This window comes from Clinocottus analis, unplaced genomic scaffold (genome assembly GCF_023055335.1).
Source record: "Clinocottus analis isolate CAN_PGR_092001 unplaced genomic scaffold, fCliAna1.0.p SCAF_5, whole genome shotgun sequence".
Taxonomy (NCBI): Eukaryota; Metazoa; Chordata; class Actinopteri; order Perciformes; family Cottidae; genus Clinocottus; species Clinocottus analis.
The window spans coordinates 218,043-240,000 of record NW_027176207.1 but is presented as its reverse complement, the minus strand read 5'-3'; the positions used below and the strand labels follow the sequence as shown (position 1 = coordinate 240,000).

General features: G+C 48.4%; 1 protein-coding gene across 5 annotated transcripts in view; it reads left to right on the top strand.

Annotated features, from left to right (window-relative positions):
• LOC137802179 (unconventional myosin-XVIIIa-like) overlaps positions 1-21,564 on the top strand; it is a 63,238-nt gene extending 41,674 nt beyond the window's left edge. For 4 of the 5 annotated variants that reach the window (XM_068599818.1, XM_068599820.1, XM_068599819.1 and 1 more), the window contains 14 exons: positions 1-58; positions 257-367; positions 663-767; positions 1,446-1,592; positions 2,772-2,885; positions 3,796-3,912; positions 4,369-4,452; positions 6,784-6,921; positions 8,530-8,715; positions 8,792-8,931; positions 9,404-9,448; positions 13,263-13,385; positions 13,920-15,368; positions 21,009-21,564. The exon at positions 1-58 is cut by the window's left edge and continues 143 nt beyond it. In XM_068599818.1, the coding sequence (XP_068455919.1) occupies positions 1-58; positions 257-367; positions 663-767; positions 1,446-1,592; positions 2,772-2,885; positions 3,796-3,912; positions 4,369-4,452; positions 6,784-6,921; positions 8,530-8,715; positions 8,792-8,931; positions 9,404-9,448; positions 13,263-13,385; positions 13,920-15,354 (2,803 nt within the window). In that variant the 3' untranslated portion in view covers positions 15,355-15,368; positions 21,009-21,564. The remainder of the gene's footprint in view (positions 59-256; positions 368-662; positions 768-1,445; positions 1,593-2,771; positions 2,886-3,795; positions 3,913-4,368; positions 4,453-6,783; positions 6,922-8,529; positions 8,716-8,791; positions 8,932-9,403; positions 9,449-13,262; positions 13,386-13,919; positions 15,369-21,008) is intronic. The other variant, XM_068599822.1, reaches the window with a different exon arrangement.
• Positions 21,565-21,958: the final 394 nt, after the last annotated feature.

The following is a 21,958-nucleotide window of genomic DNA, read 5'->3' as shown; positions in this document are numbered from 1 at the left end:
GAAAGACCAGGAGGAGGAGCTGGACGAACAGGCTGGAAGCATCCAGATGCTGGAGCAGGTACAGGGATGCAGGGTGGTGAAGTAGTCTGTGTTGCTAAAAGCTGCTTTTATCAAAAACTGACTTCAAAAGTATGAACATGTTTGTTTCAGGATGGTTTAGAGCCTCTGTGACGGATGGTAAGAATGTTCTTTTTAATTTCTTTCTTTTCTTCTGTTCCTTGTCTTCTGCTGTGTGTGTTCCCCGCCGGGCTCTCAGGCTAAGCTGAGGCTTGAGATGGAGATGGAGAGGCAGCGGCAGACCCACTCCAAAGATATTGAGAGTAAGGATGAAGAGGTGGAGGAGATCAGACATTCCTGCAGTAAGAAGGTGGGTGCTGCTCATCCTCTCTCTCTCACATGAGCACACATGGCCTCTCCAGCTTGAACTCATCAGGCACCGAGCAACACAAACGCACTTAGAGATCTATGCAACGTACGTTATGTGCAGTTTGTTTCCTACTTTGTATACAAATATGCTGTATTCATCAGTAGAAAGTGTTCACATAATCCTTTTAAAGGACATTTGGGGGTCCATTAGTCTGTGATGTGCGAGAGCAGCCGTGACGAACAGGATGTAGTTCTGTCAGACTTCCTCTCTCATCGTCTGTTCCTGCATCCTGCAGCTGAAGCAGATGGAGGTGCAGCTGGAGGAGGAGTACGAGGACAAGCAGAAAGTGCTGCGTGAGAGACGAGAGCTGGAGTCCAGACTGCTGAGCGCCCAGGACCAGGTACCTGCACCCTCTGGTCTCTGCTGCGGGCGCCATCTAGCGAGCGCCGTCTAGCGTGCGCCGTCTAGCGAGCGCCGTCTAGCGTGCGCCATCTAGCGTGCGCCATCTAGTGTGCGCTCTTAGTGTGCGCTCTTAGTGTGCGCTCTTAGTGTGCGTCCTTAGTGTGCGTCCTTTGCAGGGCTCTCAAGTGTCAGGCATTGAGCGTGACACTTGAGACCAACACATTTTGGTCTTAAGTCCCGCCCTCCCGCCACACATCGTATTCCTCACGCTCAAACAAAACTTCAGGCTATTTAACGTGCCGCAGCGCGCAGACATGAGCTGGTCGCGCGCTGCCCTCACCACGGAGGAATCAAGCCGCTCCCCCCCCGCGAGGAGCCACTCATCAGCCAATCAGAAATACATATCTTTTGTATCCGGGTAAGACGTAATGACAGGCGGGACTGGAGCCGTCCGGCGGGCGTATTTGTCGTCGTCACCGTCGTCTCCCCCCAAACGACTCCAGGGGGTTATATGTCATGCTTGCCTGTCTTCACAACTTGAGAGCCCTGAATTAGTGGGCGCCTGTCCTGCTGTTTGATGGGAAAGAAAACTGCTTTGGAGTCCGGAGAGCTGCTGTGACTTTGAGGACGGACAAAAGAACAGAGCGTTGCTACAAAGGTGTGTTTTGTGATTCAGGTGAGCCAGCGGGATGTGGAGGCAGAGAAGAGGCTGAAGAAAGACCTGAAGAGAACCAAAGTCCTTCTGGCTGATGCGCAGATAATGCTGGACCACCTGAAGAGCAACGCCCCCAGCAAGAGGGAGATCGCCCAGCTGAAAAACCAAGTACGTCCTCCCGGTGAACACTGAGTGTGTCCTGGTGAACACTGAGTGTGTCCTGGTGAACGCTTAGTGTGTCCCGGTGAACACTGAGTGTGTCCTGGTGAACACTGAGTGCGTCCTGGTGAACGCTTAGTGTGTCCCGGTGAACACTGAGTGCGCCCTGGTGAACACTGAGTGCGTCCCGGTGAACACTGAGTGCGTCCTGGTGAACACTGAGTGTGTCCAGGTGAACGCTTAGTGTGTCCCGGTGAACACTGAGTGCGCCCTGGTGAACACTGAGTGCGTCCCGGTGAACACTGAGTGCGTCCTGGTGAACACTGAGTGTGTCCTGGTGAACGCTTAGTGTGTCCTGGTGAACACTGAGTGCGTCCTGGTGAACGCTGAGTGTGTCCTGGTGAACGCTGAGTGCGTCCTGGTGAACGCTGAGTGCGTCCCGGTGAACACTGAGTGTGTCCTGGTGAACACTGAGTGCGTCCTGGTGAACGCTGAGTGTCCTGGTGAACGCTGAGTGCGTCCTGGTGAACACTGAGTGCGTCCTGGTGAACGCTGAGTGCGTCCTGGTGAACGCTGAGTGCGTCCTGGTGAACGCTGAGTGCGTCCTGGTGAACGCTGAGTGCGTCCTGGTGAACGCTGAGTGCGTCCCGGTGAACGCTGAGTGCGTCCCGGTGAACACTGAGTGCGTCCCGGTGAACACTGAGTGTGTCCTGGTGAACACTGAGTGCGTCCTGGTGAACGCTGAGTGTCCTGGTGAACGCTGAGTGCGTCCTGGTGAACACTGAGTGCGTCCTGGTGAACGCTGAGTGCGTCCTGGTGAACGCTGAGTGCGTCCTGGTGAACGCTGAGTGCGTCCTGGTGAACGCTGAGTGCGTCCTGGTGAACGCTGAGTGCGTCCCGGTGAACGCTGAGTGCGTCCCGGTGAACACTGAGTGCGTCCCGGTGAACACTGAGTGTGTCCCGGTGAACGCTGAGTGTGTCCTGGTGAACACTGAGTGCGTCCTGGTGAACACTGAGTGTGTCCTGGTGAACGCACACAGACTTTTGAAACGGGTCTCAGGGTGAATCACGCCCAGGCGGGTAAATCCTCGTTGCTCTGCAGCCTCGGCGCTCGCTGCTCGATCGTGGCCCTCTGATGTGTGTCCTCACCTCCTCGCGGCACCTTTTCCTTCCTCCTGTTTCTCTCAGCTGGAGGAGTCAGAGTTCACCTCAGCGGCAGCGGTGAAGGCTCGGAAGAGCATGGAGCTGGAAATCGAGGACTTGCATATCCAAATGGAGGATGTGGTCAAAGCTAAGATGTCGGTGAGTGAACTGCACAAATTAAGTTCCAATTATTCACTCCGGGAGGCTAATTATTTCTGCATGTGCTTTATTGATTATTCACACAAAAACAAAAGTAGTGTGTATATTTTAACATATTTAATTTATTGAAATAGACCCAACCTTTTTCATCTGGCAATGTGGGAACAGATTCTGTTCCTGACTAAAAAAGAAGGAATAGTTTATGTTAATGTTTCTATATTCTTCTTCTCGTGAGCAAAACAACCTCCGATGTTTAATTAATGGAGCGCCTTTGCCTCACAAGCTTTCAGATGCACTGAACATTATTATGCGTGCATCATAAATCCATGCTGGGATATTCAAATAGTAAATGCCCTTTGGCTTATATCTGATTTCAACGTTTTTGCTCTAATGGATAAATAAGCTTTGTGGAATTTTTTTTGTTCCCCTCTCTCCATCTGCTCGTTAATGGCGTCTCATGAGAGTCCTGCCTGCATGTCAGACTCGGAGACTCAGGATGTTTTGTCTCTGGGGACGGCGCTCACAGAGTGCTGTGTGCCGCTGCTTTGCTTGTTAATTGCTGCATTTATGGCCAGGAAAGGTCTTGTAAATGTCTCAGATTAGAGAATGCATATTGAGGGTGTGAGTCCGCCCCCGAACACGGAGGATGAACTCTAAACAGGACATCGGCAATATGCTGCAGCGGCTGCACTTTTCCCTCCCTAAATGAGCCAATTGATTATCTCCAATTGGTCTCATCCCTCAGCCAGAGCGCCCGTCCAGATTGCAATTCGCTCCCATCAGCTGAGATTTCAGGACGGCCGCTGCCTGGCCAGCTAATGACCATTTATCATATTCAATAGCTCATGAATAAGCGCTGTCATTCCAGACTAAAATGTGCGCGTTACCTCCTCCTCACTTTGTCTCGCAGCTGGAGGAGCAGGTCAGCCGTCTGCAGAGGGAGAAGAATGACCTGCAGTCTCGTATGGAGGAGGACCAGGAGGACATGAATGAGCTGATGAAGAAACACAAAGCTGCAGTTGCCCAGGTAACCCAACGCGCCTGACACCTCGCCAGCAGTTTGAGAGCCTCTGCAATATGAATTCCTTTTGTTACCTATGCTCCAACCCAATTCAGACCAACACACTGTAATTCCTCTCGAAGTTGTTCTGTCTTCTTCACATTAACATTCAGTTCTTTGCTGCATGTTCAAGTGGAGTGGCTTTGAGCTTTGAAGGACGCGTTCTCCTCTAAACGCAGTGGGCTCTGCAGTCAGCGCCATGCCAGCTGCTCTGCAGCAGATCACATGACTCATGATGAGGCACAGAAGTAAAACCTCAGAAGGACTGTTCCTTCACCTTTTACTTTAAAAGCAATCTTTTTTTCAGATAATTGAAACATGCCACATTGACACAAACCTCCTCTCTCTCACACACACACATCCTAATTCTCTGACTATTAACTGTGTGTGTGTGTGTGTGTGTGTTTTGTGTGTTTGCACTAGTCGGCCAGGGACTTGAGCCAGATCAGTGACCTGCAGGCCCAGCTGGAAGAGGCCACAAAGGAGAAGCAGGAGATCCAAGAAAAGGTACAAGGGAGAATCCAAACGCTCTCCAGCCGCCTGCCAGGAAGCTTCCGCCTCAACACTTCTCTGATTACTGTGAAGAAAAAGGAGAAAATAAACGATCCGTTTCTGTGGCAGCTTTCTTCTCAAAAATTGCTTTGCAATTTGCATTTAAATAGAATCAACAAAGATTTAGAGTCAAGGAAAGAAGTGGTTGTGTTTTGCCTGGAGGTACTGGTACTTAAAGGAAGAGTCATGTACATGCAGCTCGTCGCCACGGTTTAACCAATCAGATACAATGAAGGCACTCGGCTCTTCCTGCCATTCCCTGTCTGGTCGCTGCGTGAGGTCTGATGGCGGCTCATCGTCGGCCTCGTGGCCGTAGGGAACATGGTGGGATGTCTTAACTAAGAAAAACCAGAAAGACCTTGTGACTGTACTCGGATGCAATAGAAACACATAAAACATCTCACAACAGACGACACAGCTGAACGTCACGCTGCTGTTGTTTCATATTCAAACACCAGCGAGGAGACCAGTGGCCCTGAGACGTTCGTGTGTGTGTGTGTGTGTGTGTGTGTGTGTGTGTGTGTGTGTCATTGCTACACAATGACGTACTTGAATGAACATTTTATATGTTTGAAACAGCGTTTTCTGCGCTGTCCTCTGAAGCACACAGCTCGTGAGCAGCTGCAGCTGTGTGCGTTTCATGTGTGTTAACAGTCAGAAGGGAGGAGAGCGTCCTGCGTACAAACAAGTCATTCCAGCCTGCGAGACCCCACCTGCAGGCTAACCAGTCGACCTCGAGATGGAGGTTGACGTTTGTGGTTCAGAGTGAAATGTCTCTGAACAAACAAATAGCTAATAGATGCTATGACATCAACGCTCATGTAACGGTGACAAGAGCTCCAGTAGTTCCTCATCCAGCAGCATCATCAGCTCAAACTGTGAGCCTGCAACGTTCCCGTTTGCCTCACTTTGTGTTTAGCGCTGACGTGCAACTGTTAGCATGCTAACATAGCCTTTTGGTAAACATTTCACCTGCTAAACGGCATGTTAGCCTGTTAGCATACTGCACAACGGGCTTACAGCTCACTCTCTTAAAGCTAAGTGTTAGCATAGCGTGGCGCTCGTACTCCTCGTCTGATTGGTCGGCTGAGCTCCGAGCTGAATGATTGAGGCTCGGCATTAACGTCTTCTCATGTGGTAAAAAGGTTCATGCACCTGATTCGGCCTGTTGATAATAGTGCTTTTATAATAATAGTGCTTTTATAATAGCAGTGCTTTTATAATAATAGTGCTTTTATAATAACAGTGTTTTTCAGAGGATGACCTCCAACGTGTCACACGAGTCACGCATCAATGAATGCTCGTTTTCTTTTGTTTCCAAAATGAATTTCCTCATGCGCTATGAAAGCTGAGTTTACTAGAACGTTGCCGTGTGTGTTTGTCTGCACATTACACACTGAAGGCTGCAGCGACTGCAGTCAGCAGGCGTCTTCCTTTAAGTGGTGACATGCAGTTTCTGAACAATTTAAAGCACCTGCCCTGGAAGAGAATGTGTTTAAATATAGGACAGCATTGAGCTCTTGCCTCCCACTAAGAGCAGACCGCTTCTATTAGATTAAGCTATTCGCATGCCAAGGCTTTGGTCCACTTAGTTCTATGCAAAGCCCACCCATCAGAATACTGTGGCCACATTAGAGGCACAGCAGGCTGTCAGGCATTGTTAAAAAGCTGCTGGGAAAGGCGGCGATAGCCATCTGAAGCAGGTGACCTTGACGTGGTTATCTCATCCCCAGTAGGAGGGGATCTGGCGTCTTTAGTAATATCAAAAGGGAAACTCTAAATCCTCCGTGTCTCAGATGCAAAGTCCCCATTAGGTAGCAGCCTTTTGGGCTGCTTTTGTTGTGACGTATCTTTCCTCCTTTTATCAGTCGTGAGAAAACGATTCAGATGGAACGACGTGCTTTGCATGAAGCCGTGAAGTGAGTGAGCCCTGAACCGAGCGCCTCCTGTGACCATTAGACGCTGTATACTGTGGTGAGAGGGGCTGATCTCCAGCTCATTACTCAGGCTGGATGCACCTTATTTACATGGAACACCACGGATTACACGTGTGCAACAAAACAAAGGGTCAAAAAGTGAACATTCATTTAGTTTAAATACACACACACACACACACACACACACACACACACATTACAGTATGCAAAGTATTCCCAAGTCCTCACTTAAGAGGAAAGGCTGAGATCAAAAGGGAGTGTGTGTCAGCGCTCGTCCCTCGGGAGAGATTGTGTGTGTTTACTTGTGTGTGTGTGTTTGTGTGTGTTTACGTGTGTGTGTGTCCTCCAGCTTCATTCGCTGCAGAGCCAGCTGGAGTTCCAGGAGCAGTCCATGGTGGAAAAGTCTCTCGTGTGCCGTCAGGAGGCCAAGATCCGAGAGCTGGAGACCAAACTGGAGTACGAGAGAACGCAGATCAAACGCCTGGAGGTGAGACGGAGAACCCATGGAGGTTATAGAGAACAATGTTAAAGAACGAGAGATGATGGAGAACAATATTATAGAACTAGAGGTTATAGAGAACAATGTTAAAGAACGAGAGATGATGGAGAACAATGTTATAGAACTAGAGGTTATAGAGAACAATGTTAAAGAACGAGAGATGATGGAGAACAATATTATAGAACTAGAGGTTATAGAGAACAATGTTAAAGAACGAGAGATGATGGAGAACAATGTTATAGAACTAGAGATGATAGAGAACAATGTTAAAGAACGAGAGATGATGGAGAACAATATTATAGAACTAGAGGTTATAGAGAACAATGTTAAAGAACGAGAGATGATGGAGAACAATGTTATAGAACTAGAGATGATAGAGAACAATGTTAAAGAACGAGAGATGATGGAGAACAATATTATAGAACTAGAGATGATAGAGAACAATGTTAAAGAACGAGAGATGATGGAGAACAATATTATAGAACTAGAGATGATAGAGAACAATGTTAAAGAACGAGAGATGATGGAGAACAATATTATAGAACTAGAGATGATAGAGAACAATGTTAAAGAACGAGAGATGATGGAGAACAATGTTAAAGAACGAGAGATGATGGAGAACAATATTATAGAACTAGAGATGATAGAGAACAATGTTAAAGAACGAGAGATGATAGAGAACAATGTTAAAGAACTAGAGATGATAGAGAACAATGTTAAAGAACGAGAGATGATGGAGAACAATGTTCTAGAACTAGAGATGATAGAGAACAATGTTAAAGAACTAGAGATGATAGAGAACAATGTTCTAGAACTAGAGATGATAGAGAACAATGTTAAAGAACTAGAGATGATAGAGAACAATGTTCTAGAACTAGAGATGATAGAGAACAATGTTAAAGAACTAGAGATGATAGAGAACAATGTTAAAGAACGAGAGATGATGGAGAACAATGTTATAGAACTAGAGATGATAGAGAACAATGTTATAGAACTAGAGATGATAGAGAACAATATTATAGAACTAGAGATGATAGAGAACAATAATAATAATAATTTGCACGCTCTGTTTTGGAGTTCCTGTAAAAAAGCATCTTCTTGGGAAAGAATGTTTTGATTCATAATTTAGAAGAACGTTTGTGTGATGAACCCTCATCACAAGTCTTCATCATCTTCATGACTTCATCTTTTGTTTTCTGTCTCATTGAAAGCAGCTTTGTGGAGACTTATTGCTTCAGTTTGTCCTAAGTGTCACACACTCATTTAGAAAGACACACACACACACACACACACACACACACACACACTTACAAATCACTTTGTTCAACAGAAGAAGCTTTTGCTCTGACAGACAGATCCAGCTGAGTATTGTGGGAGTTGAACACATGATGTTTGCTTCTAAATGATGCTGCATACGCTTTCCTCATATAATAATTGTCCCTCTGTTTTTCCAGATGACAAAGTGTTAGCTCATCTTTTAGAAGCAATAAGTTGACCTGGTTGCTTTCCTCCAGAGTCTGTGAGATGTTGATCGGGTCAGAACATTGAAGCTGGAACACAGAACACAGAACACAGAACTTCCTTCTGTTCCCCCAGAGTCTGGTGGCCCGTCTGAAGGAGAACCTGGAGAAGTCCACAGAGGAGAGGAACCAGCGCCTCGCTGCGGAGAACCGGGAGAAGGACCAGAACAAGAGAATGCAGAGGCAGATACGGGACATGAAGGAAGAAATGGGAGAGCTGTCCAAGAGAGAGGCCGAGGCCAGCCGGAAGAAGCACGAGCTGGTGAGGACGCTGCAGCCGAGGAGGCGCCCGGCGCGCTCGCAGGAAGTAACGCGCTGCTTCTGTGCTCCTTCACCAGGAGATGGACATCGGGAGCCTGGAGGCAGCCACCCAGAGCTTACAGGTGGACCTGAAGCTGGCCTTCAAGAGGATAGGGGACCTGCAGGCGGCCATCGAGGACGAGATGGAGAGCGACGACAATGACGACGTCATCACTAGGTACGCGTCCAAACTCGGAACGCTCCATGTGTGTGTTTGGTCCTTCAGGAGAGAACCAGCTAGTTATGGTGCTGCAAGAAACTTATGAAACGTGCTCAGCTATTCATGCGTATATTTCTGCAACAGCCTGTCAATCACAACTTGTGATTCCTTGTCGTTCTCCCACATCTTCCTGCCTCACCTCCTTCGTACTCTGTGAGTCACTCGACACTCTGTCTCTTCTCCTCTCACTCGGTTTCCTGTTTGGTTACTAGCGCTATGCTAGCTCTGAGCCCAGGAAGCTAACCGCTGACTACAGTCAGACTTTACGCCCGCTAGCTGTGTTACTGAGTCACTGCTTTACAGCGGACACTTATTTCATAAGTGTAAAAGTATTTATTTGCTGTTATCTCAGCTGGTTGTCTTGTTGTTTGTGTATCTCACCTTCTCTCTTTTCCCTTCTTCCCCTTGGTGGTTTCCACACTTCTGGCAGTTTGCAAGACATGGTGACAAAATATCACAAAAGAAAAAACAAAACGTGAGAATGGAAAAATGCATCCTTTGTCTCCGTCGTAATGGCTGTTTGCAAGTTGTGCTGTTTTGTTTTCTCACCTGCGTTCAACCACAAGAGAGAATGATGCAGTATTGTGTAGCTTCTCAGTGTGTGTTGTTCACAACAACACCGCGAGCAGAAGTCACTTTAAATAGAACGGGAAGCCGTCTGTGGTGTACGTCTCAGATGAAGGCTGCGCTTAAAGGACGGCCTCGCCGCCTCGTTTAGTCTCATTTCATCGAGCCAAGAGTCCGGAGGTGTCTGCACACAGACGCCATCGTTGGAGATTTCAGGGCTTGTTTTTCTTCCTTCAAACGCTGTTTAAAACATTTGACGGCACACTGAGCACTTTGCAGACTGTTGGAGGAAGCGTGAGCTAGAAAATAAAGGAGCCGTCCTCCTCCTCTCGCTCAGGCTGCAGAGAACGAGACAACAAAGAGTTGCAGACCTGCAGGAATACTGCATCATTGTCTCCATGAATAGTTTTCTACCAGGCGCCTTCATCATGCTGCTGTTTGCATTTGTACCCGTCTTCTGCTCCAAGGTGGGTTTTACAAAGCGACGTGTCGAGCCACAGCTCACTGAGTCTGTGCACATTATCTTCATTTCATGGTGCGTCCGTGTGACATCAAAAGTAGAGTCTGTGAACAAATTCACAATATCAGTTGCTTGACAAGATTGTTTTCTTCCTTTGGCCTCAGTATTACTTCTGTATTCGAGTCATTTAGTTATTTCATGCCGTTTCTTTCAGTTCACACACAGGAAATGAATGGAGACTGATATTTGTCTGGAGAAATGATTTCAGCTGGAGATCAAACCAAGAAGAATGAAGCGTTTAGATCTTCTGCAGAAAGGTTGCACCAAAGAGGCGACTGCGCGCAGGTCCACATGTTGGTCTCGTGTTGCGGCGGCCCGGCCGCGAGGAGAGGAGCTAACAAGCTAACAAGCTAACAGAAGAGTCTAGGTGACGGCTCAGTCTTCTGCCCTGCTGGCGGCTGTGATGGACTGAACGAGCACAGCGGGGCTGCCTCGGCCTGGAAGACATGAGGGAACATGGCCAAGTGAGAATATACAGAGGGAACCTTTTCCACTAAAGACCTGCTGTACACCTTCAAAGAGACCCCCCCCCTCATGTGCTCTGGAGGAGCGGCGGCGTTGTGACGGCGCTGAAACAGACCTCAACCAGCGCTCAGGCGCCACTAATTCAATCTCATGTCGTAGTCTGTGAAACACTTTAAATACAAATGTTCACCTTGTAAAATGTGTAGTCACTGATTGTGAACACTAATTAAGCTCTTTTGAATGACTGAATTTCATTTTCTTTCCGTTTTTATGCAGTAAAAAGAATCTTTGTGGCACGTTACATAATTTAAACCTTCATCGGAGCGGAGTGAAGACATGTAGTCTTCAGTTTGTGGCGGATGAACCGGCCCATAATTTCCCGCTTTAACCCCTGTTTGCTTCTTCGGAGACATGGCATCGCATCTTTATGCAGTTTTTTTGTCATTCTTCTTGTCATCTGTTTTCATCAGACACCTCGTGTGTATCAACGCTCTGCTTTTCATCTTGTGAGCTCGAGGAAAAGACACTTTTCTGTGTTATTTAATTGCTTTTTCCCTTCGACATCATTGCATTAGCAGCATGGGTGAACAATAATGGAGGAGGTGTTTTTTTCTTTTTCTAACCATGAAGTGGATTTTCCAGATGATTTACATTACTATTCAGTATGTTTTTGTTCTCCATGCTTCCAAAAACAGAGGTTACAATAGCTGCATTGTTCTTATTGTAGGAGGACGATGCAGTGAGAACTTTCATCAGCGCCTTTTCTTTTCACCTTTAGTGCAAAGTCTCCTTGAATACCAGAATAATCACATCACTGTGTGTGCACACTATTTCGCGAACATAAATTGATGCATTACGCTCTTTTCCTATCCAAATGTAATTGGCTAATGTTGGGCAGACACTTTAAAAACATGGTGCTAAACCGGTAGAACCAAGCCATACGAGATGTGATGCTGAGCGTAAGCGTTTGTGACAAAGATTTACAACCAGTGCAGGCCAATTGTCAGAAGCTATCAATGTTCACTTCTAAATTCCTGGGGCTTGTTTGTATCTGCGAGCCTCAGGACTGGTTAGCCAGTCGCGTGCGGCCACGGACAAATGGTTTGTGACACCATTTGCACAGCACTCCATTGCAAGCCACCTTTTATTGTGTGTGTGTGTGTGTGTGTGTGTGTGTGTGAGCTCCGGGCTGGACGCAGTGTTTTGTTGTGTGATATGTGGCGTTAAAAGAAGTCTCAGTGTCACAGAGATGATTAGTTGGCAGCAGGCGTCATCAACTTTCGAGTATTAATTAACCGATTATGTGGCTGTGGCGGCGTTTATCACTTGCATATGACGTAATGGCTAAACTGAGCCGCTCTGCTCGCTGCCACTTGAAGGTCAGGTTTTCTTGTAGAAAAGAGCCGGACCAGGCCGCTCAGTCTCTCCGGGATGGCCGTGGTCCTGCCCACCAGGAGCAGAGCTCCTTTCTTAATGCTCTGAGGAAACCATTGGGGACTCGCAGTGCTCCAACACCACCTCTCCGTGTAGGGAAGAAGAAGAATTGAAAGAAGAGCTCTTCGGCCACCAAAAGAAAATAGGAATGGAGCCGAGAGAACACTTTGTTCTGAGAGGAAACACGGCTGGACGTTGACACAGGAAACGGTCCGCTGGTCACTGAGAGACCGACAGAGATGACGTGTGGACAAAGGAGAGAGCTCTGCTGTCATCTCACAGCTCTTTCAATATCCAGTCATTTCTTTTCCAAACATTCTGCGACTGGTCCCGAGGCTCAGAGACAGAAGCTCGTCCAGGTTAGAAGATCTGGGAGTGCAAGTTGCAGCTCTGTGTCCATCGTCCTTCTGCAGAAGGTTTTATACACACTCTGCATGCAAAAGCTAAAGAATGGAACATGTCAGATTCCCAGCAACGTAGTTTAGGCCTTCTGAACACATGCATATACATCTCTCTATGAACGCAAAAATTAATTTTCACAAATGATGTCGTCAGTACGCCGGTGCATCTTCCACTGGAGCTGAAAGCAGAGCGAGTGTCCTCAGACAAGAGAAGAACAACATGTCGGCCGCGACCGCAGTATTGACTTGGAGGTTACGCCACTCTGCCCTCCTCTTCCTCTTCATCCTGTCACATTAACCACCGAGGACAATGGGGCGCATAATTAAGAAAACTCACCTTGGATTTGAAATGAATGAGGCCTGACCTTATCCAGGTGGGATCTGGCGAGCTTTTTCACAAGGATCCACAGGTCTCTGTTTATCGATCGTGATGTCAAGTGGAGGCCTCGCCGCTCCGCTCCAATAACAATCACCAGGAGCAGGTGACATGCTCACAGATGCTCGCGGCCCAGAAGCAGCCAAACAAGTTAATTATGCCTCTAACAGCTCCGTTCCTTCTGCCTGGATCGCTCATCTGCTTCTGTCCAAAACTACCATCTTCATTGTGTTGTCGTCGTATCGCTTCATCATGCTGACCTTTTTTAATACCATACGAGAAGGAATACCATACCGGGACTAACATTACTAGCAAAAAGCTTGTGATGTGTGAAAACTAACCATCGCCTTTGCATGTGTGATTCCTGTATAAAATACTCACATAAGTCATTCTGTACAATGTATTGTCTGCAAATCTGCCTATACGATCCTGAATTGCTGCACAAGGCAACTTCAGGGCAGTTTGTTTGAATATTTAAAAAAACCTTGTTAGCATGAATATCTTGGCTGATTGTGTTTCTCCGCAGCGGGGATGAGACAGAAACTGATTCCGAGGTGGAGGACCGCGTGGACGGCGTTAAGTCTTGGCTCTCCAAGAACAAGAGCTCCACCAAGACCCTGTCGGACGAGGGGAGCCTGAAGAGCAGCAGGTCAGTGCCCACATCCTGCATCATGACAGATAGCCATGTCCATCCCGCAGTGACGCAGTGAATAATGCAGCCCGGCCTTAAAAGAAGGCCCGGGATTACCTCGGGCCGTTTGCAACAGAAGGATGGGTATTTCATGTGATTAGGTGTCGTCTCTCTCTCCTTGTAATCTGTCTAATGACAGGAGGCGGAACGGGGAAGCGGCTGCTGTCAAATTTATTGAAGTGGCCCGTGGCCAGTTGGCACGGCTGCTTAATGACGGCCCTGCCACAGTTAGATAGATCTCCTCTCTGGGAGATTGCCTCACTTTCTGCAGTGTATACTGTACAGAACAGCAATAGACTCTTGACTGGTCCCAAGGACAACATGAAAATGACTAATGTAATATTCTGTCAGGGTACCCAACGTTGACCACGTGTTGTCTGCAACTAAAGACGGCAACAATTTAGAATTTTATAAAGTGTACTCATCTGATTTTTTTTCCTTTTTCTCTTCTGTTGCTTGTCTCTGGTGTCAATCTATTACATAACCTTTTAGATATTCAGCAAGTGCCGATACCAAGGAGATAAAAGAGGGTAAGGAGAAGATGAATGATGGAGGTAAAGACGGTAGAGATGTAGAGCAGAACAGATCAGTGTCTGTCATGAGTTCCTTAAGCTACAGGAAGCGCTCCAACCTAAAAGACTCCATCGGGGGGACGGGCGACGACAGCTCCCTGTTCAGCACTCTCAAAGAACAGCCCCTCGCACCAGACCAGGCCTCCATGCGCAAAGCCAAGTCCAAGTCTGGAGTCCTCCAGGAGGATTGGAAGAAGAGCCAGGCGCAGGAAGACTTTGACGACAAAGGCTCCGTCATCTCCCAGGCCTACTCTGAGGCCAGCAGCAGAGCCAGGAAGGGCCTGGAGTCCCGCTGGACCTCCCGCAGCACCCCTGAGTTCGATAAGGACTCGGCGGTGTCCTCGGTGGCTCCCGGCAGGCTGTCCTCCAGAAGGGCCACGCTGGACACGGAGGATGACAGTAAGTCCACGATCAGCAGCGTGAGCCGCTGCAGCCCGCTGCATCGCAGCAGCTCCTGGAAAGACGACAGACGCGGCGGCTCGCGGCTGTCCGTCGCCCGCAGCTGTGGCCTCGGTGAGTTCGGCCTGCGCGTGGACGACGATGATGATGAGGAAGATGATGATGGCCGCAGCGCGGCTTTCACCGAGGGCAGGACTTCATCTTTCAGTCCCCGATCCCTCGGTCGCAGCTTCTCCACCCCGGCCCAAGCGCGCTCCTCCGACGGCAATCTGGCAGACTCATCGGACATCAAGACGGTCTCCCACCGCAACTACTTGGACCCCGACTTGGAGGCCGCCATCAATGAGGTGCTGAGCTTCAAGCCCATTAAGTTCAAGCGCAGCAAACTAGAGTCGAGCGGAGAGGAAGAGGATGAGAAGAAGGGGCCAGAGAGCCAGGAAGGTAGGAAGAGGGTAGAAGACGAGGGCCTCGGCTGCAGCTCAGCCAGCATGCCTCGCTCCTCATCCGGCTCTGCTCTGGACTTCACCGACCGGCCGTCCAGCACCCTGAGCACCGGCAGCTACCGCAGCCGTAAAGATATGAAAAGCAAACTCTCGTCGTCCGACTCCTCCGACTCCTCCTCCTCAGACGACCGTCACAGCAGAAAGAGCTCAAGGGGAAAGAAGGGCAAGAAGTCCAAGAAGAAATCCAAGAAGAAGCAAAGTGAGTCTGAGGACTCCTCTTCCTCCTCCAAGTCGTCGTCCTCCTCCTCTTCCTCCTCCTCCTCCTCCTCCTCCTCCTCCAACTCGACCATCTCCTACCGCAGCTCCAGCAGTGTCAAACGGGCCTCAAAACCATCTGCTGATGACGAGCAGGAGCCTGCAGGCCGGGGGCCGTCCAACAAGAAGGATTCCAAGAAGAAGAAGAAGGTGGACAGCCTGATGATGAAGTACCGCTACCGGCCGGACAGTGACTGATGGCGCCATGGAAGGTGACGCTCGGTGTGGTAATAACTCAGGAGCCTGGACTGATCCGGGATCCCTCACTGAATGCACTAACTGAGTTTGCTGTGTGTGAATATTTCAGTATTTATTCTGACTGCACTAATGCTCAATACTGTCTTGTAGGAGCGAAGCCCTCGCTTCGTTCTTTAGAGGTCACATTGGCCCATTAGTGCATGCCACCGATCGTTTTCCCTTTGCTCCTGCCAACATTTGTCCTCATCAAAAAAAGAAAGTCGCCAATTTACTGTACTGCATCATCCCCGTATGCACTACTGACACGCTTCGGTCACTTCAGTTTTATTTTTAAACGTCATTATAAACAGCCGCAGATGCATTTTATACCGCAAGCCACAGTTTACTTTGCTCCAACGTTGAGAGATGGTGAGAGAGGGTTTGATGCTAGTTTAGTGGTGAGAGAGGGTTTGATGCTGGTGTATAGTGGTGAGAGAGGGTTTGATGCTGGTTTAGTGGTGAGAGAGGGTTTGATGCTAGTTTAGTGGTGAGAGAGGGTTTGATGCTGGTTTAGTGGTGAGAGAGGGTTTGATGCTGGTGTTCAGTGGTGAGAGAGGGTTTGATGCTGGTTTAGTGGTGAGAGAGGGTTTGATGCTGGTGTTCAGTGGTGAGAGAGGGTTTGATGCTGGTGTACAGTGGTGAGAGAGGGTTTGATGCTAGTTTAGTGGTGAGAGAGGGTTTGATGCTGGTGTATAGTGGTGAGAGAGGGTTTGATGCTGGTGTACAGTGGTGAGAGAGGGTTTGATGCTGGTGTTCAGTGGTGAGAGAGGGTTTGATGCTAGTTTAGTGGTGAGAGAGGGTTTGATGCTGGTGTATAGTGGTGAGAGAGGGTTTGATGCTAGTTTAGTGGTGAGAGAGGGTTTGATGCTAGTTTAGTGGTGAGAGAGGGTTTGATGCTGGTGTATAGTGGTGAGAGAGGGTTTGATGCTAGTTTAGTGGTGAGAGAGGGTTTGATGCTAGTTTAGTGGTGAGAGAGGGTTTGATGCTGGTGTATAGTGGTGAGAGAGGATTTGATGCTAGTTTAGTGGTGAGAGAGGGTTTGATGCTAGTTTAGTGGTGAGAGAGGGTTTGATGCTGGTGTATAGTGGTGAGAGAGGGTTTGATGCTGGTTTAGTGGTGAGAGAGGGTTTGATGCTGGTGTACAGTGGTGAGAGAGGGTTTGATGCTGGTGTTCAGTGGTGAGAGAGGGTTTGATGCTGGTGTACAGTGGTGAGAGAGGGTTTGATGCTAGTTTAGTGGTGAGAGAGGGTTTGATGCTGGTGTACAGTGGTGAGAGAGGGTTTGATGCTGGTGTTCAGTGGTGAGAGAGGGTTTGATGCTGGTGTACAGTGGTGAGAGAGGGTTTGATGCTGGTGTTCAGTGGTGAGAGAGGGTTTGATGCTGGTGTACAGTGGTGAGAGAGGGTTTGATGCTGGTTTAGTGGTGAGAGAGGGTTTGATGCTGGTGTTCAGTGGTGAGAGAGGGTTTGATGCTGGTGTACAGTGGTGAGAGAGGGTTTGATGCTGGTGTTCAGTGGTGAGAGAGGGTTTGATGCTGGTTTAGTGGTGAGAGAGGGTTTGATGCTGGTGTTCAGTGGTGAGAGAGGGTTTGATGCTAGTTTAGTGGTGAGAGAGGGTTTGATGCTAGTTTAGTGGTGAGAGAGGGTTTGATGCTGGTGTTCAGTGGTGAGAGAGGGTTTGATGCTGGTGTTCAGTGGTGAGAGAGGGTTTGATGCTGGTGTTCAGTGGTGAGAGAGGGTTTGATGCTGGTTTAGTGGTGAGAGAGGGTTTGATGCTGGTGTTCAGTGGTGAGAGAGGGTTTGATGCTAGTTTAGTGGTGAGAGAGGGTTTGATACTGGTGTTCAGTGGTGAGAGAGGGTTTGATGCTGGTTTAGTGGTGAGAGAGGGTTTGATGCTGGTGTTCAGTGGTGAGAGAGGGTTTGATGCTAGTTTAGTGGTGAGAGAGGGTTTGATGCTAGTTTAGTGGTGAGAGAGGGTTTGATGCTGGTGTACAGTGGTGAGAGAGGGTTTGATGCTGGTGTACAGTGGTGAGAGAGGGTTTGATGCTAGTTTAGTGGTGAGAGAGGGTTTGATGCTGGTGTACAGTGGTGAGAGAGGGTTTGATGCTAGTTTAGTGGTGAGAGAGGGTTTGATGCTGGTGTACAGTGGTGAGAGAGGGTTTGATGCTAGTTTAGTGGTGAGAGAGGGTTTGATGCTGGTTTAGTGGTGAGAGAGGGTTTGATGCTGGTGTTCAGTGGTGAGAGAGGGTTTGATGCTGGTGTACAGTGGTGAGAGAGGGTTTGATGCTGGTTTAGTGGTGAGAGAGGGTTTGATGCTGGTTTAGTGGTGAGAGAGGGTTTGATGCCGGTTTAGTGGTGAGAGAGGGTTTGATGCTGGTTTAGTGGTGAGAGAGGGTTTGATGCTGGTGTACAGTGGTGAGAGAGGGTTTGATGCTGGTTTAGTGGTGAGAGAGGGTTTGATGCTGGTTTAGTGGTGAGAGAGGGTTTGATGCCGGTTTAGTGGTGAGAGAGGGTTTGATGCTGGTTTAGTGGTGAGAGAGGGTTTGATGCTAGTTTAGTGGTGAGAGAGGGTTTGATGCTGGTGTACAGTGGTGAGAGAGGGTTTGATGCTGGTTTAGTGGTGAGAGAGGGTTTGATGCTGGTTTAGTGGTGAGAGAGGGTTTGATGCTAGTTTAGTGGTGAGAGAGGGTTTGATGCTGGTGTATAGTGGTGAGAGAGGGTTTGATGCTGGTGTATAGTGGTGAGAGAGGGTTTGATGCTGGTGTATAGTGGTGAGAGAGGGTTTGATGTTGGTGTACAGTGGTGAGAGAGGGTTTGATGCTGGTGTATAGTGGTGAGAGAGGGTTTGATGCTGGTGTATAGTGGTGAGAGAGGGTTTGATGCTGGTGTACAGTGGTGAGAGAGGGTTTGATGCTGGTTTAGTGGTGAGAGAGGGTTTGATGCTGGTTTAGTGGTGAGAGAGGGTTTGATGCTGGTGTATAGTGGTGAGAGAGGGTTTGATGCTGGTGTATAGTGGTGAGAGAGGGTTTGATGCTGGTGTACAGTGGTGAGAGAGGGTTTGATGCTGGTGTATAGTGGTGAGAGAGGGTTTGATGCTGGTGTATAGTGGTGAGAGAGGGTTTGATGCTGGTGTACAGTGGTGAGAGAGGGTTTGATGCTGGTGTACAGTGGTGAGAGAGGGTTTGATGCTGGTGTATAGTGGTGAGAGAGGGTTTGATGCTGGTTTAGTGGTGAGAGAGGGTTTGATGCTGGTGTACAGTGGTGAGAGAGGGTTTGATGCTGGTGTATAGTGGTGAGAGAGGGTTTGATGCTGGTTTAGTGGTGAGAGAGGGTTTGATGCTGGTGTACAGTGGTGAGAGAGGGTTTGATGCTGGTGTACAGTGGTGAGAGAGGGTTTGATGCTGGTGTACAGTGGTGAGAGAGGGTTTGATGCTGGTGTATAGTGGTGAGAGAGGGTTTGATGCTGGTTTAGTGGTGAGAGAGGGTTTGATGCTGGTGTACAGTGGTGAGAGAGGGTTTGATGCTGGTGTATAGTGGTGAGAGAGGGTTTGATGCTGGTGTACAGTGGTGAGAGAGGGTTTGATGCTGGTTTAGTGGTGAGAGAGGGTTTGATGCTGGTTTAGTGGTGAGAGAGGGTTTGATGCTGGTGTACAGTGGTGAGAGAGGGTTTGATGCTGGTGTATAGTGGTGAGAGAGGGTTGTCTTGCTGTGGCACAAGCAGATGTTGGCAATTAGGAGGAAAAACTATTTTGCTTCAATATGTTAAACTGAGCAGAGTTCAAAGAGGTGTGACACGGCTGCTGACATTACTTGAAGTGAACGCTTCGCATCACTTAAAACACTCGCTCTAAGCTTCAAAAGCCGATCTGTTCTGAGAGTATTTTCACTGATGGTGTGAGCATCTCTGCCTCCTGTTTGAGTTTAAAAAATGCAAGACAGCAGGTTTGAGTTTCCTTGTTTCTTTCCCCCAAAGTGTCCTTGAACATGTTTGCCTCTCTCGTTAAACACCAGCTTCTCCGTCTTTAATCACGAGAGGGAATCAAGGCGGTTTGAGTTGACTGAAGGCGCCGACTCACGCGTGGCCTCGTCAACAGTATGAGCGTGTTATGAGCCGACTGAACAGACAGTTCACGGCTCAAAACTGTAACTTTGGAATCACAGTGTTGTGAAGTGTATTGCGCGCTGCTCTCTCGTCCACGAGAGGGAACAACAGCTCGCCTCCCAAAACAGATCCCTCCTCCAAGTGAAGTGTCACTTTCCAGCAGATGAAGGCGCCTGTAGTCATCGCTCTCACGCCTCACTGTGGGAAACGTGCACAACACTGACATGCTGCATTTGGTACGGCAGAGCTGAGGCCTCCAAGGACATACACTAGTGTGTGTGTGTGTGTGTGTGTGTGTGTGTGTGTGTGGGGAGAAGGGGGGGGGGGTATTGCATGTTTTAGTGTTGTTGGTGTTTATTTTCCCTTTGCAGCGTACTAATGGCCATGGTCATGTCAGTGAATGTAAAATCTTTACAGTAATGCGCTGAGCGCTTGTTGTGCCATGTGTTGTCATGACAACATTATCTAGGGATGCAAAGCTCTGCGTTGAAACATCCCATAATGAGTCCGGTCGCTAGGAACCAGACGTTAGGGGTGACATCTACCTTAATAACTGCATGCGCGCACATTTACTAAACTGTAAGCATCGTGTCATCGTCACAGTGCTGGCTGGAGGTTCTCTGTGCTGGTTTAATCCCAGTAACCCGTTTAATCCCAGTAACATGTTTAATCAACGGGCTGCACGGTGGTGTAGTGGCTAGCACTGACGCCTCACAGCAAGCGGGTCTGTGGTTCAAATCCCGGGCGGGGTTTGGATCCTGGTCTGCAGGTCCTTCTGTGTGGAGTCTGCATGTTCTCCCCGTGGCAGCGTGGGTTCTCTCCGGGTTCTCCGGCTTCCTCCCACAGTCCAAAGACATGCTGCAGAGGTTAACTGGACTCTAAACGTCCCGTAGGTGTGAATGTCTGTCTGTCTGTCTGTCCTGTGATGGACTGGAGACTTGTCCAGGTGAACTCTGCCTTCGCCCCTTGACAGCTGGGATCGGCTCCAGCGCCCCGCGACCCTAATGAGGATAAGCGGTTAGGATAATGGATGGATGGATGTTTAATCCCAGTAACGTGTTTAATCCCAGTAACATGTTTAATCCCAGTAACCTGTTTAATCCCAGTAACATGTTTAATCCCTGTAACCTGTTTAATCCCAGTAACATGTTTAATCCCAGTAACATGTTTAATCCCAGTAACACTGTTTCAGGTTTGTTTGTGCATTTTTCCAAAGTGTACATGTAAAACCTGAAAAGAATACAGAAAAACAACGATGACCTCGTGTGTTCAGCTCGTGCGACGCGTTGCTGTCTGGTTGAAGAGTTTAAACTCACAACCTGAACGGCTTTGTTTGTTTGTTTGTTTGTTTGTTTGTTTGTTTTCTGCACCTTGTGAACACCTGCAGAGCTATTGCTACTGTAAGCAGCCCAGTAGTGATACTGTGTGTGTGTGTGTGTGTGTGTGTGTGTGTGTGTGTGTGTGTGTGTGTGTGTGTGTGTGTGTGTGTGTGTGTGTGTGTGTGTGCCCCTGCAGCCCTCCTGTGTGACCGAGGGGCCGGCCGGCGAGGAGCAGCAGCGACGTCGTAACGCTGACGTCTGGTCGCCTCGTGCTGTCAGTGCATCAGACTCACCAGGAGGGGAACGCTCCTCCTCACGTGCAGCTGCTTCCAGAGGACACACACACACACACACACACACACACACACACACACACACACACACACACACACACACACACACACTGTTTTCAGGTAGATTAGTCTGGGCTTTCAGCAAAAAAGAACTGCTGTTTTTTATGGCGTGGTGAAGTGATGCTGCTCCGTGTGCTTCTCTGTTTAATTGGACACAGCATATTTCATAAATGTGTTAATACAGAACAGCAATATCCTCCTCCAATAGACCTCCTCTGCACTCTGGGTTTCAGATAGCTCTGCCCAGAGGATTTAGATAAGCTCTCCAGGAAGGTCTGACCAGCAGTCAGACTGCTGCTCGCTCATGTGGACCAGGAGGTCACCTTCCTTCAATCAAATACCTTGCTGTAAGTTTACATGTGTCTCTTGCTGCAAGCTGAGATGTTCATTATGAAGAGATGTTCGTCATGAAGAGACGTCCATCATGAAGAGACGTCCGTCATGAAGAGATGCTCATCATGAAGAGACGTCCGTCATGAAGAGATGTTCGTCATGAAGAGATGTTCGTCATGAAGAGATGCTCGTCATGAAGAGATGCTCATCAAGAAGAGACGTCCGTCATGAAGAGACGTCCGTCATGAAGAGACGTCCGTCATGAAGAGATGTTCGTCATGAAGAGACGTCCGTCATGAAGAGACGTCCATCATGAAGAGATGTCCGTCATGAAGAGACGTCCGTCATGAAGAGACGTCCATCATGAAGAGATGTCCGTCATGAAGAGACGTCCGTCATGAAGAGACGTCCGTCATGAAGAGACGTCCGTCATGAAGAGACGTCCGTCATGAAGAGATGT